The following is a 12,032-nucleotide window of genomic DNA, read 5'->3' as shown; positions in this document are numbered from 1 at the left end:
TCTGCCTCCAAGGATCTGGTGCTCTGGGCCTGTTCTTGTGCTGCCATGATCAAGCCTCTGTCCTGTCCTTCAGGTCGGCCTTTTTTAACTGCTGGTAGGATGTCTTGATACAGCTACGTCCTCTTTCTGCCGATGGTACATCCCATGGAGGGGTTTGGTCTTCCACGATATTTCCTCTTCCTCCTCATCACCCTCTGTTTTCTGCTGCCTGAGGCTCTCTCTGAGCAGGTCATCCTGAGGGGTCATGTTTCTTGTTTCATCCTGAATTGTGGTTCAGACTCTCACAAATCCTAGACCTCCATCTTTGGGCTGCTTGTAGAGTCTCAGGGTGCAGGAATGTGGGTTATTATAATAACAAAAACGGGGTATGATAACAAGAAAACAGATTTTTTGAGTGTTTATTTCATGAACTGTCTGAGGGCTGGTTTAACTGTTGCTGTGATCAGTAATCCTGTCTGCTCATACCTCCGCCCCTCCTCCTCCTCATCCCTGACAGAAATAACCTCGGGGGTTTCAGGGTCCACAGAAAGATGGCGGCCATATTTATTTACAGCAGGACAGAGACAGTAAACTGTCCTGTTCTAGAGAACCAGCTCGGACTGCATCAGACAGTGTTTCACAGATGAACATATGACCTCTGAAACCTGCAGAGAACTGGAGTCTCTTCACATAAACAATAATAAAAACATAAATGATGAGGATTTAAAGAAAAACTTTAATCTTCAGCTGTAATTCAACACAAACACTTTAATTCTATAATATCAAAATTCATGTTAAATTACAATAATTGTCTGTAATTAAATATAGAGCTCATTAAAAAATGGTGTCTGACCAAACTAACAATTTAACTTTTATCTTTGTAATTTTAGGGTAAACTGTATTAGTTTTATATTTATGTATATTTTAAGATTTAAAATCTGTAACCTAATTTCATGGAAAATAACTCTGAATCTTTTCAGTGGTTTTCTGTTTGTTTTTTATTCAAAACAAAACTCTGTAAAATTATAGACATTATCTGTAAATTAACAACCCAACTATTATTTTAAGTATAATGACATATTTTTTTTTTTACAAAAAAACATTTATTTATCTTTTCATTACAGAAAACATACTGTATTATTTCTACAGTATTGTTTTTTCTTTTTTAAATTACAAATTTATGTAAAATTACAATAATGATCTGTAATTGAATATAAAGCTCATCATATTATGGTTTTTGACTTAACTAACATTTTTTTCCCTTGTAATTTAAGTGTAAACCTTATTAGTTTTATATTTATGTGTATTTTGACATTGGAAATCTGTAACCTAATTTTATGGAAAATAAGTCTACATTTTTACAGTAGTTTTCTGATTTTCTTTTATAAGTTGAATACAAAACTCCAATACTGCCAATACTAACAAATTACATTTATTTATTATTTTTTACAGAAAACTATACTCCATTATTTATATATTTTTGTTACTTTCTTAAATTACAAATGTATGTACAATAGTAATAATTATCCATAATTAAATACATAGCTCATTATATAAAGGTGTGTGTCTTTAATAACAATTTAATGTTGTAATGACATTGTAATTACATGTTGTAATTTCAGGGTCAATTTTATTATTTTCATATCATGTGTATTTTTGATAATAATAATAATAGTTGTATCAAAAGTGGTGGAAGAAGAACTCATCTCTTGTGCTTAACTAACAGTAATAATACTACAGTAAAGAAATACTTAGTCCTACAGTCAAAATCTTACTTTAGTTGAAGTACAAACATATCAGAATCAAAATAAAGTACCAAAAGTAAAATAATAATGTATATAATTATTTTGTATTATGGTTACTGATTGGGCGGCACGGTGGTGTCATGGTTCGCACTGTTGCCTCACAATAAGTTCCAGGTAGAACCCGAGTTTGTTCTGCCTGTGTCCGTGGTCAGTGTGGGTTATTCTCCAGGTTCCTTGGACAGCCTAAAGACACAAAGGTGAATTGGTGAGTCTAAACTGTGTCAGCCCTCTCACCCAATGTTAGCTGGGATAGGCTACCGCACCCCAACCCTCCCAACCCCCAACAGGATAAGTGGTTACAGATAATGAATGAATGATGATTGATGCATCAATGTGTTGATCTGTTTAATGTTAATTAAATTAAATTAAATTAAATTAAAAAAATGTAATAATACATCATCATTTATATTTTGTATCAATAATCTGAATCTGTGAAGGAACTGATGCTGTCAGATACGTAGTACAGGTCACTGTTTTTCTGCAGCTGTAACTCGTGTGTAGTGACAGCTGATTGTAGATCGATTGATCGAGAGATAGATAGATAGATAGATAGATAGATAGATAGATAGATAGATAGATAACTTTATTGTCCACCTCAGTGGAAATTTGTCCTTGGCTTCCCTCAAACATCAAAGGTACAAAGAGACACATAACCAACCAGGTCTAACCCCGATCTCGTTGAAATCCGGTGCTTGGGCAGTGACTTGCGGTGTCCTGTACAGTAATGCCGGCATGATATGCAGCCGGGTGCCGTTACAGTTTAATGGCACTCTGTAGCGTTAGGGAGAAACACAGCAGGATATGGACGAAAGTTACGGCGACAAAAGTCCCGAGTAGGTGTTCATGCGGGAGGTGTTCATGTCCTGTAAGATTATAAAGCCAAAGCCTTAACCACGTGTTAGTTGTTACACGACGTCCCAGAACATCAACAACCAACGCACCCAGAGTTCCTTTCACGTCGTACCTGGACGTGGAAAGTCCATGACCAAACATCAATTTGTGAAGAGGTCAGCGTGAGAATGTGTTAGAGTAACACAATACACCATTAAAAATATACATTTTAACAATATACATAACAATATATACTGTATGATACAATAGTAAAAAGATAGGAAGGTAGGACCAATAGGTTATATGAATAGTAAAAGAGCATGTCATAAAACAGTAGTGTTTCCTATGTGTCTGATTTTAAGTTTTATTGCAGTTTGTTGCTTTGACATTTTTATTTACTTTGATTGAATTAAAATCTTTATCAGTTTCTAACTCTGAATAGAATAGCTGAGTCAGTTCTTTGCCCTGAGTTCTGTCTGCACAGCAGATTCCTGCAGGTTGACCCATGGTTACCAAACCATGTTACCAAACCATGAGTCCGTTGCAGAACATGCTTGAATAAATGCAGCAGAAGAAGAAGGTGTAAACAGAGAGTTGGTTCCTGTGTTGTAACTGCAGGCAGGTTGGGAGGGGGGGTTGTTTGAGTGACAGGAACAGCCTCTGCCTCCTTTTGGTCAGCAGATCACTAATGAGTCCCGACACTTAGGTCTCTTTAACACAAACTGTCCCTTAAACTGATTCACTGATCAACACTGTGAGATCACATCGATCAACAGTCACTGATCACAGATCAATACTGATCACAGCTCCACCACCCGCTGACTGACAGGCTGATCACTGCATACATGGCTGCCGTGTCCCATCATGCCCCCCTGAGGGTGCGGTGGACCAATGGGGAGTGTCGATGGGGGTGATGATGCAGGTTGTCCCCCCTGCTATAAAGAGCTGCAGCGCCGTGTGGGCCCTCCTGAGCAGTTGGAGCATTCCCAGCCTCGCCTCGGGTGGAGGGATTGCACCGAGGGAAAGCAAAACTACACTGTGACCGTGTAGTTTTGTTTTTATCAGGGGGGGGTCTGGAGGCTCAACCGTTCTCACCTGGGATTTTTGTGGAAACATTGTGGATAAGGAGACAGTTTCCTGTCTGAGTCACCTGGGCTCCGTCCCATCAGTCTGAGGCACTCTTGGAGAGACAAGTGAGTACTTCCCACCTGCTGTCCCCTCTTTACCTTCCTGCCTGCGCTGGTTACTGTGGTTTAGGAGGACTCGGATGAGACATGGAGGATTTTAGGTGGACTTTAGGTGGACTGTGGTTTTTCTGTGTTGAGGTGGAGGCCGTGTGCAGCCGCCTGCTGAAGGCCAAGAATAGCTGCTGATAGCATGAGAGAGGCTGTCAGCTGCTCTGATGGCTTTTTAAGGGAATCAGCGGCGGCAGCTATGTGACACATGGTGGCTGTCAATCAAACTGCACGGGGTCAGGGCGGGGGGACCGAGCACGAGGGGAGGGGGGGGGCGAGTATTTTTGGTCACTGCCATATCTGTCGGCGCTCACACGGGTCTGTCTGTAAATAGAGTTTATTCAATTTGCTCCTGTCTGATCTGTGAAGCTGTGTATTGATGATTGATTGGAGCGATCAGCTGAAGGAGAAACAGCTGATCTGATCAGTGATCAGTTGGTATTGATTTTTATTGATGATCAGCTTCTTGACATGTTCGTGAGAAACTGACGAGGACATGTGGCCTCACTGACAGATCTGATTTATATGAACTTATTTTAAGAAAATCAGATTCAGGATTCTTTGACATAAAGTTTCCCTTAAACTTCCCTTAAATCTTCCCTTAAAAGTCAGAGTTTATAAATATCAAAAATCAAACTGCTGTTTCCTGCTGCTTGGATGTCGTCTTTAATAATAAGAGGTCATACATGTTATGTGTGGGAACATGTGACATCATCTCTGTAAGGCTTTAAGGTTTCTTAAAGTTTCACCTTTTTGTCCTTTAAACTTTAAAGTGATGTCATATGACGTGTCTGTGAGGAGTCTCATGTTTCAGTAAATATAAAATATAGCTGATGTTTTTTGGCTGTAAAATGAAACTCTGGTGTTGCTGCTGTTTCATGTGCTCCTGTGTGGTTTGAACCAAACTTTATTAATAATGACGAACATGGATTGATGTGAAACACAAAGAACAGCTGCTGTTTTTTATAACACTTTGAACTTTATTTATATGTCTATAATTATTGTTTGTCCAGTCACAGGTCAGACACTCACAGATGCTTTAATTCACATGACGTTAAACTGGAGTAAAAGTACTCGGATCCTTCACTCTAATTAAAGTACTGTTACTGCAGTCAGAGTAGAACCTCCTATCTCCTGTGTCTCATACTGTCAGGGGGGAAACCCTGTATCTCCAGCCTCATGTTTCTCTCATGTGCTGCTCTCAGATCAGTTTCACTAACTCATCTGACAGCTGGTTATTTATTCATGTTGTTGTTTATTTTATCGCTTCTGATTCGTTTATGTCTGTTTTATATTATCTAATTTTCAAGGCCTCATTTATGAGTCATTATTTAATTATTATTATTTGTTATTAATTAATATTATTATTCAGACAGTGAAGGAAGAGAACCTGATGAGGGAACCAAAACAATAAAAAGTCTCAGTCAGTGAAACAATTTGGAGATACGAGCTATTTAAACGACAGCAGACACGTGTAACTTCATGTGACTGAGTAAATACTGCAGTAAAGTGTGTCGTACTGCAGTACAGCAGCAGTCAGTGTAGATGACACAGTAATTTGTGAGCTGATGTCAGTTTAACAGCTGCAGCTTCACACTCTTCATCAGTGACGAAGACTCACACTAAAACTTCATTAAAACAAATATAAAATCAGCTGCTCACAGTTCAACAGGTTAAATGTCAACACAAAAATATTTACTTTACTTTTTATATGAAAATCTGGAAACTGAGTTTATGTTATCTCATTATATATCCTGTCAGAATTAATATAATATATATTTTAAAAAAAAAATCTCAATATAAAAAACAAACAGCACTGTTAAATACAGAAAACAGTCAAATTAAATAACAGTAAAGTCAGGATATAATACATACATATAATAATACATTTTATTTATAGAGCGCTTTGAATATGACTCAAAGACACTCATACATTAGTTAAAAGAGAATACAATAAAATACACACATCATCATTCAGACATTAAAAGCTGAAGAAATGTTTTCTACTTTGTTTAAAAAAAACACTAATATTTCAGATAAATCCTGCTCTGTATTATTTTAGTCTATTTGTATTTTTTTTAATTCTATTTTTAAGCTCTCATTCTGATGCTTGTCTTTGAGCTTCTGAAAATTCATAATCATAAAAACGAAATTATTTTTAGTTCTTAAATATTGAAGTGACCTCCAAAGCTCATATCTAATAGAAGGTTTTCCTGTAGGATGACCCTGAAGTTAGCGTCGTCTTGGTTCCCTCGTCAAAATCTGATGGAAAAATTGATTATTTTAGAAAATAAATAAACATTTGTGATACATACACATTTTGTTCATCGAGATAATCTTCGGTAATGAACACCACTTTACGATTACTGAAACATAAATGCCATCACCAGATGTAAAAGCCAATGTTAGGCACCACGGTCACATGACTCAACGCCACCACCACAGCGTTTGGCGTGAAGATGTTCTGTCATCTCATTAAGGGGTTTTTACTGATGTATTTTATGTGATAGAGCAAAATATTAAAGTCTCTTCAGCCTGTGTGAACCACAGACTTCAAACCAAAAACACATTGACTTCAAGACGAGGGAGCAGGAAGTGCTAACATGCTAACAGGCTAACTCATTTCTTGGTTTTAGAGCTCATTCCTGAAGCACTTCATGAAGCTTTAATTCAGAAACATTAAAGAAAAACAAGTTGTTATATAAATATGATGAATGTTATATTATTATTAACAGCAGAAAGTCAAAAATAAAACACAAAGTCAGTGAACACTTTGTTTTAATGTTTAAAATGAAAACTTTATCAAGAACTCCCTGTTTGGATCTGTGCTGACACAGCTTCCTGTCGCAGCTTCCAGTCGCAGCTGTCATGAGTCGTAAAAGCTTCAGTTCCCCCACAGGTGTGAACGGAGCCCCCTCACTGTTCACACCCTTCACACCTTCTGTTGTCTTCACTTCATCTTAACTGAAGTCTCCTCAGAGGCAGACGTCAGTAAAAGAGTTAAAATGTGGTTAAAATATCAACAGATAAAATCTGTTTTATTTCATCTTTAAACAGGCTAAAATGATTTTTCTTCTGTTTGTTAAATGGTTGAGACTAAGTCGTAAACAGAGTCATAAAAGATGTGAAATTTGTTTCCCTTCAGCCCCGACAAACATCACAAACATCATTATAACCGATCAGTACAGACTTCAGTGGCACTGATGATTTAAAAAAAATAAAATAAGTTTGATTCTGTAATATTTGTGAGGCGCAGCACTTTATTGTCAAAGAAAATGCTCAAAAAAAAACATGAAAACACGACAAAATGAATGTGTGAAAATTCACTAAAAACAAGCATAAAAATAAATGTTGTTAAATCCTCTGCAGTTTCTTCAGTCAACACAATAATATATCAACTATATATAACTAAGATAAACTATTCTTTTAAAATTAAAATCATAAAATGTATTTCCTTCAAATTATAATTAAAACTATTTTTTAAACACAACCCTAAAAGAAGTTATAATTTTATAAAATATAAATATTTTAATCAGCTCAAACAAAAAAATGCAGAGATAATTTTCAATATTAATTTTTAAAAAAGTGTTTTATTTGTGAACAGGTAAGAAATTAAACGTTAAAATAAAATAAAAAGTTTAACTTTAGTCATGATATTTTTCACACATTGATTTTAAATAATGTATTTCTTAGTGAGTTTTTGAGCGGCTGATAAACGAGGTCAGCTGAGGCTGAATGTGGCTCGTACTGAGGTCACCCTGAGGTCACAATAATCAGTGATCAGTTATTGATTATCTGTTTGATTCAATCAGAAAAAAAGATTTTTAAACTCTGACATGAAGATTTTATTTTATTTTTTCTACGTTTGTAATTTTTCTTGTCTTTTATTTTCTCATCTTTTTTCTGATCATCATGTTTCTTTAATTTCTCTTGTTGGAAGTTAATTCACATTTTAATGTTTTTGTTGTTTCAACATTTTACAAACATCTTAGTTTGTAAAGTTTATATTTTATCAGGATTTACTGAGTTTTATTTAATTTGATGAAGGTTTTCTCTCTGGATTTTAAACCTGTAAACCTGCAGATGAAACTCTTAACATCTTCTGATTATGATGATGATGACTGTGACACGTGGCTGACCTCCAGCTGCTGCCGTCCGTCAGCATCATCTGCCCCCCAACAGGCTCCGCCCCCTCACATTTATAGCTCTGCTCTTTTTTCTGAAATTGAAACCTTTAGAGACGCTCAGCACTTTTTCATCCAGCTGCTGCTCAAACCTTCAAACCTGCTGCTCAGTAAACACACAAATAAAAATTCATAAAAGCAAAGATCATGAGAGCTTCTTCTTCTTCCTCTTCTTCTTCTTGCTGTGTTGAGACAAGGTGACACCTCTGAGCTGAGACAGGGAGGTTTGTTTAAGGACGGCAGCAGAGACATGATGATGTTTTATTAACAGGGTCGAATGTTAATTCAGTTACATCACGACTAATAAAGATTTGTGACTTTAAGTGATGTTTGTTGTTCAGTGCTGACTCGGATGTTGATGTGAACCTCACAGCGCAGGACGTGGGGGACATGTTGAATCTGTTAGCCTCTGTTTCTGTCAGAGGTGTGGACACGTGTCACATGACTTGGACTCGAGTCTTGAATCTGATGACTTTTGACAGTTTTGGTAATTAGTGCAAAAAACATGTTTAACTTCCACCTCTAAGTGTTCACTATAACCAGCTCAGGCTCCTTTTTGTCCCCAGCTGCCATGTTAGCTTCTGCTGCGTCACAAGCATGGAAACTGTTGAAGATGAGAAGCATCCATGATTCCCTAATCAACTTTTGGACCTTTTTGCATCAGTACTACGCTCCATTTTCCCGTACTGTGCCATGTGAATGCACTTGGCGCACTTCTCCACTCAAAATATGAGGTGTTACAGAACAGTGAGATCTGAGACACGCTGACTATTCAGTCCACACAACACTTACTTCCTCAGATAATCCATTTTGTTTGAACTGATCTGACTGTAAATCATGAAAAATTACGTTTCTGAGCATCAGTTGGACAAAAATGATACCAACGATTATTTTGTTTACACACAAAAACTACAGCTGGTCGACAAAAAATGAACTGCAGGATGAAAAATGTGTGAAATTCCAGACAGAAGCAACAACTTCCAGCTTTGTTGGACATTTGAAGTTATACAGAGACAATAACAAGACTTATATTTTTATAATTTTATATTTAAATTTTCATTGATTTTCTTTTAAACAGATGACCTCAGTCAAACACAAAAACATTAAGGAAGTCAACAAAAATATTTCACAGATGCACCCACATATATTTCAATATCATGAGCCCTTAATGAATAGAAAGAAGTTAACCCAAACTTCAGCAAATATCCCTGCTGTATTATTCATTCATTCTGGGTTTTTTGTGTTTTTCCAGCTGCAGTGACGAAACCTTGTACTAGTGACACCTGGTGGCAAAAATGTTTTGTATCCAAAAGACATAACTGATTGGAGTTTGGCGACGGCTGCTCTACAGTCGAGACAAATATGAACATAGTGAACGAACTAAAATAACCTTTTAACAAATAAATGTACATTTCATTTTGTACATTACTCTGTTGTTAAATGACATCTGGTGATGAGTGCATTGCGACTTCTTCAGGACTCGAAACTCAAAGTTTAGAACTCGGGACTGGGTGCAAAGACTTAATTGTGACTTACAAAACAAAGACTTGGTCCCACCTCTGGTTTCTGCAGCATGTGACATCATCTCACATGTCAGACGCTACAAGAGGTCGCTTGTTTTTCATCAGCACCAAACTGATTCAGATGATTTTGATGTGTCGTCTCCACAGTTACAGTTCACTCTCAGAAAGATGGAGATTAACGGTGACTCATGGTCGATCCTCTGTCGGAGGTGTTCCTCATTGTGATGAACTTATCAGGAGAAAGTCTGAATGAAATCTGACGTTTCTTTGCTGACGACAGTCTGTTGAGTCTCAGTAAAGTTTACGACGTAGAGCAACGTGCAGCTGACTTGCGTCCAGACGAGCTCTGTTGGTGTCTCAGTCCGTCATCTGAGTTGTGACATTTATTAGTAGAGAGGAATTCTGGAAGGATGACGTCTTCTGTGTGTCGGAGACTGAAGGAAACAGGAAGTTTTCAGAATAAAGACATTCACTGTGTGAAGCTGAGACTTTTAAGTAAAATGTCTTGTAGCTGCTGTAACACTTTGTGTCTTTCTTTGTCCTCAGGGTGCCGACCAACATGACAACACAGGCGCCGACGTTCACGCAGCCGCTACAGAGCGTCGTGGCACTTGAGGGTAGTGCCGCGACGTTCGAGGCTCAAGTTAGTGGTAAGAAACGTTTCTGTTTGAAACTTGTGTTGTGTCACTCGTCTAGAAAACATTCTGCTTATTTCATCTTTAGATCCCTCCAAAGTTCAGTAAGAAGTTTAGAGTCCAGAATGTTTCATGTTCACCTGAACTTTAACAAAGACATGACGTTAAACTCATTTTCCATTTATTTCACTGAACAAAGTCAATAAAACATTTGCTTTTAAAGGTTAGAATGGAGGTTTTACATGTTTCAGTTCAGTATATTTTGTTCACTTCCTGATAGTTGACAGGATCATTGATCAGTTTTTTTATTATAGTTAATTGAACATAGATCCTTCAGATCCTCTGGAATCACTATCTCAAGTACATTAACCACTCCATCAGTCCTTGTAATCCCGAGGTTCCATGGTAACCTAAAGTTTTTACCTTTTAATGCACCTGTTGTAAGAACAACACATTTTCCAAAATTTGGTTTTAGACCAGATATTTTAGAAAAAAAGGTCTAAGTCTTTGAGGAGGACTTTCAATCAAGAATGTTTTTGAGTTACGAGGAAACTAGCATCATCTGCAGACACTGATATTTTTGTTTTTAGGCCCCGTCATTTCATTATTTGATCTTACTTTAATTGCTCGCATTTCAATTGCAATTATAAACAGATACAGGGACAATGGACATCCTTGTTTTACCCCTCTTAACAGGGGAACAGACCCAGACATATATCCATTGTTAATAACTTAGCAGCTGGTGCCATTATATAATGCTCTAATCCAATTAATCAACGATTCACCGAAATTAAAGAATCCCAAACACTTTAAGATAAAATCCAAATGAATTTTGTCCAAAGCCTTCTCTAAATCAGCAATAAATATCAAGCCAGCTCTTTTCATTGATTCATAATTTTCCATAACTTCAAACATTTTCAGTCTTTTATTACTACCAATGAAGGGACCCTGCATAAACCCTGATTTATCCTGATCAATAATATTCGATAACACTCAGTCACATTCAGTATATGATCTACACACTTTGCAAGTATCTTGACATCTTATCCTTGAAGTGTGATTGGTCTCCAGTTCTTAAGATATCCTTCTGAGACCCTGTGTCCTCATATGAGGACACTATTTTGTGTTTACTGGACCTTATACATCATTCTGCTTTAACTCTGACCTGTTGTCCTCGTCCGTGGACACTTTTTTGTGCCATCTAGTGGTAGTGAGAGCACAATACACTAATCCATGTAAAAACAAGATGGCAGCCATCTCTGCCAAGTCAGTCTGCAGCTGATTCTGACACAAAAGTGGACAAGGTCCAAAACCTGATCACATTTAATGGTTGAAACTTGTTTATTTATGATTAATAATGTTTGTAGTTTGATCTGGCAACAAATTTGACCAATTTTAGAAACAGTAACAATATATGACGTTGTTAATTAGAAAGTACTCATTTGCAGACATTGGGAAGTTTTCATCAGCTCGTTGACGGACCTTGGGACTTTATTATCGTCGCCTTTGAGGATATTAAGGCTTTACTGTTTTCTCGTTTGAAGATATTGGGGCTTCATTTATTTATTTATTATCATTGACAATCTTTAGTTTTTTAAACTTATCAGGTCCTACTAATCTCAAACAGCTAGGAAAAATTGAAAATTCATACAAAACAAAAGTTCGGGTCTCAGGAGGATATACTGGGTCCTTAAATTGACCACAGGGTTCTTGTTTTAGAAGCAGTGAAATGACGCCCTCTTTTTGAGAATTAGACAGATATCCAACATTTCAGGTAAAATTATTGATCAGTTTTTAACATTAATTTTTGTCCTTTAGGAACACACTCACTTCATTTCTT

At 36.9% G+C, this 12,032-nt stretch overlaps 1 protein-coding gene across 1 annotated transcript in view; it reads left to right on the top strand.

Moving 5' to 3' along the window:
• Nucleotides 1–3,598: 3,598 nt before the first annotated feature.
• LOC126393463 (titin-like) overlaps nt 3,599–12,032 on the top strand; it is a 101,696-nt gene continuing 93,262 nt past the window's right edge. The window contains exons 1-2 of the mRNA XM_050049649.1: nt 3,599–3,808; nt 10,104–10,207. Coding sequence (XP_049905606.1) covers nt 10,117–10,207 — 91 coding nt within the window. The 5' untranslated portion in view covers nt 3,599–3,808; nt 10,104–10,116. The remainder of the gene's footprint in view (nt 3,809–10,103; nt 10,208–12,032) is intronic.

Source organism: Epinephelus moara, chromosome 7 (assembly GCF_006386435.1).
Source record: "Epinephelus moara isolate mb chromosome 7, YSFRI_EMoa_1.0, whole genome shotgun sequence".
Classification (NCBI taxonomy): domain Eukaryota; kingdom Metazoa; phylum Chordata; class Actinopteri; order Perciformes; family Serranidae; genus Epinephelus; species Epinephelus moara.
This window is presented reverse-complemented; position numbering and strand designations above follow the sequence as displayed.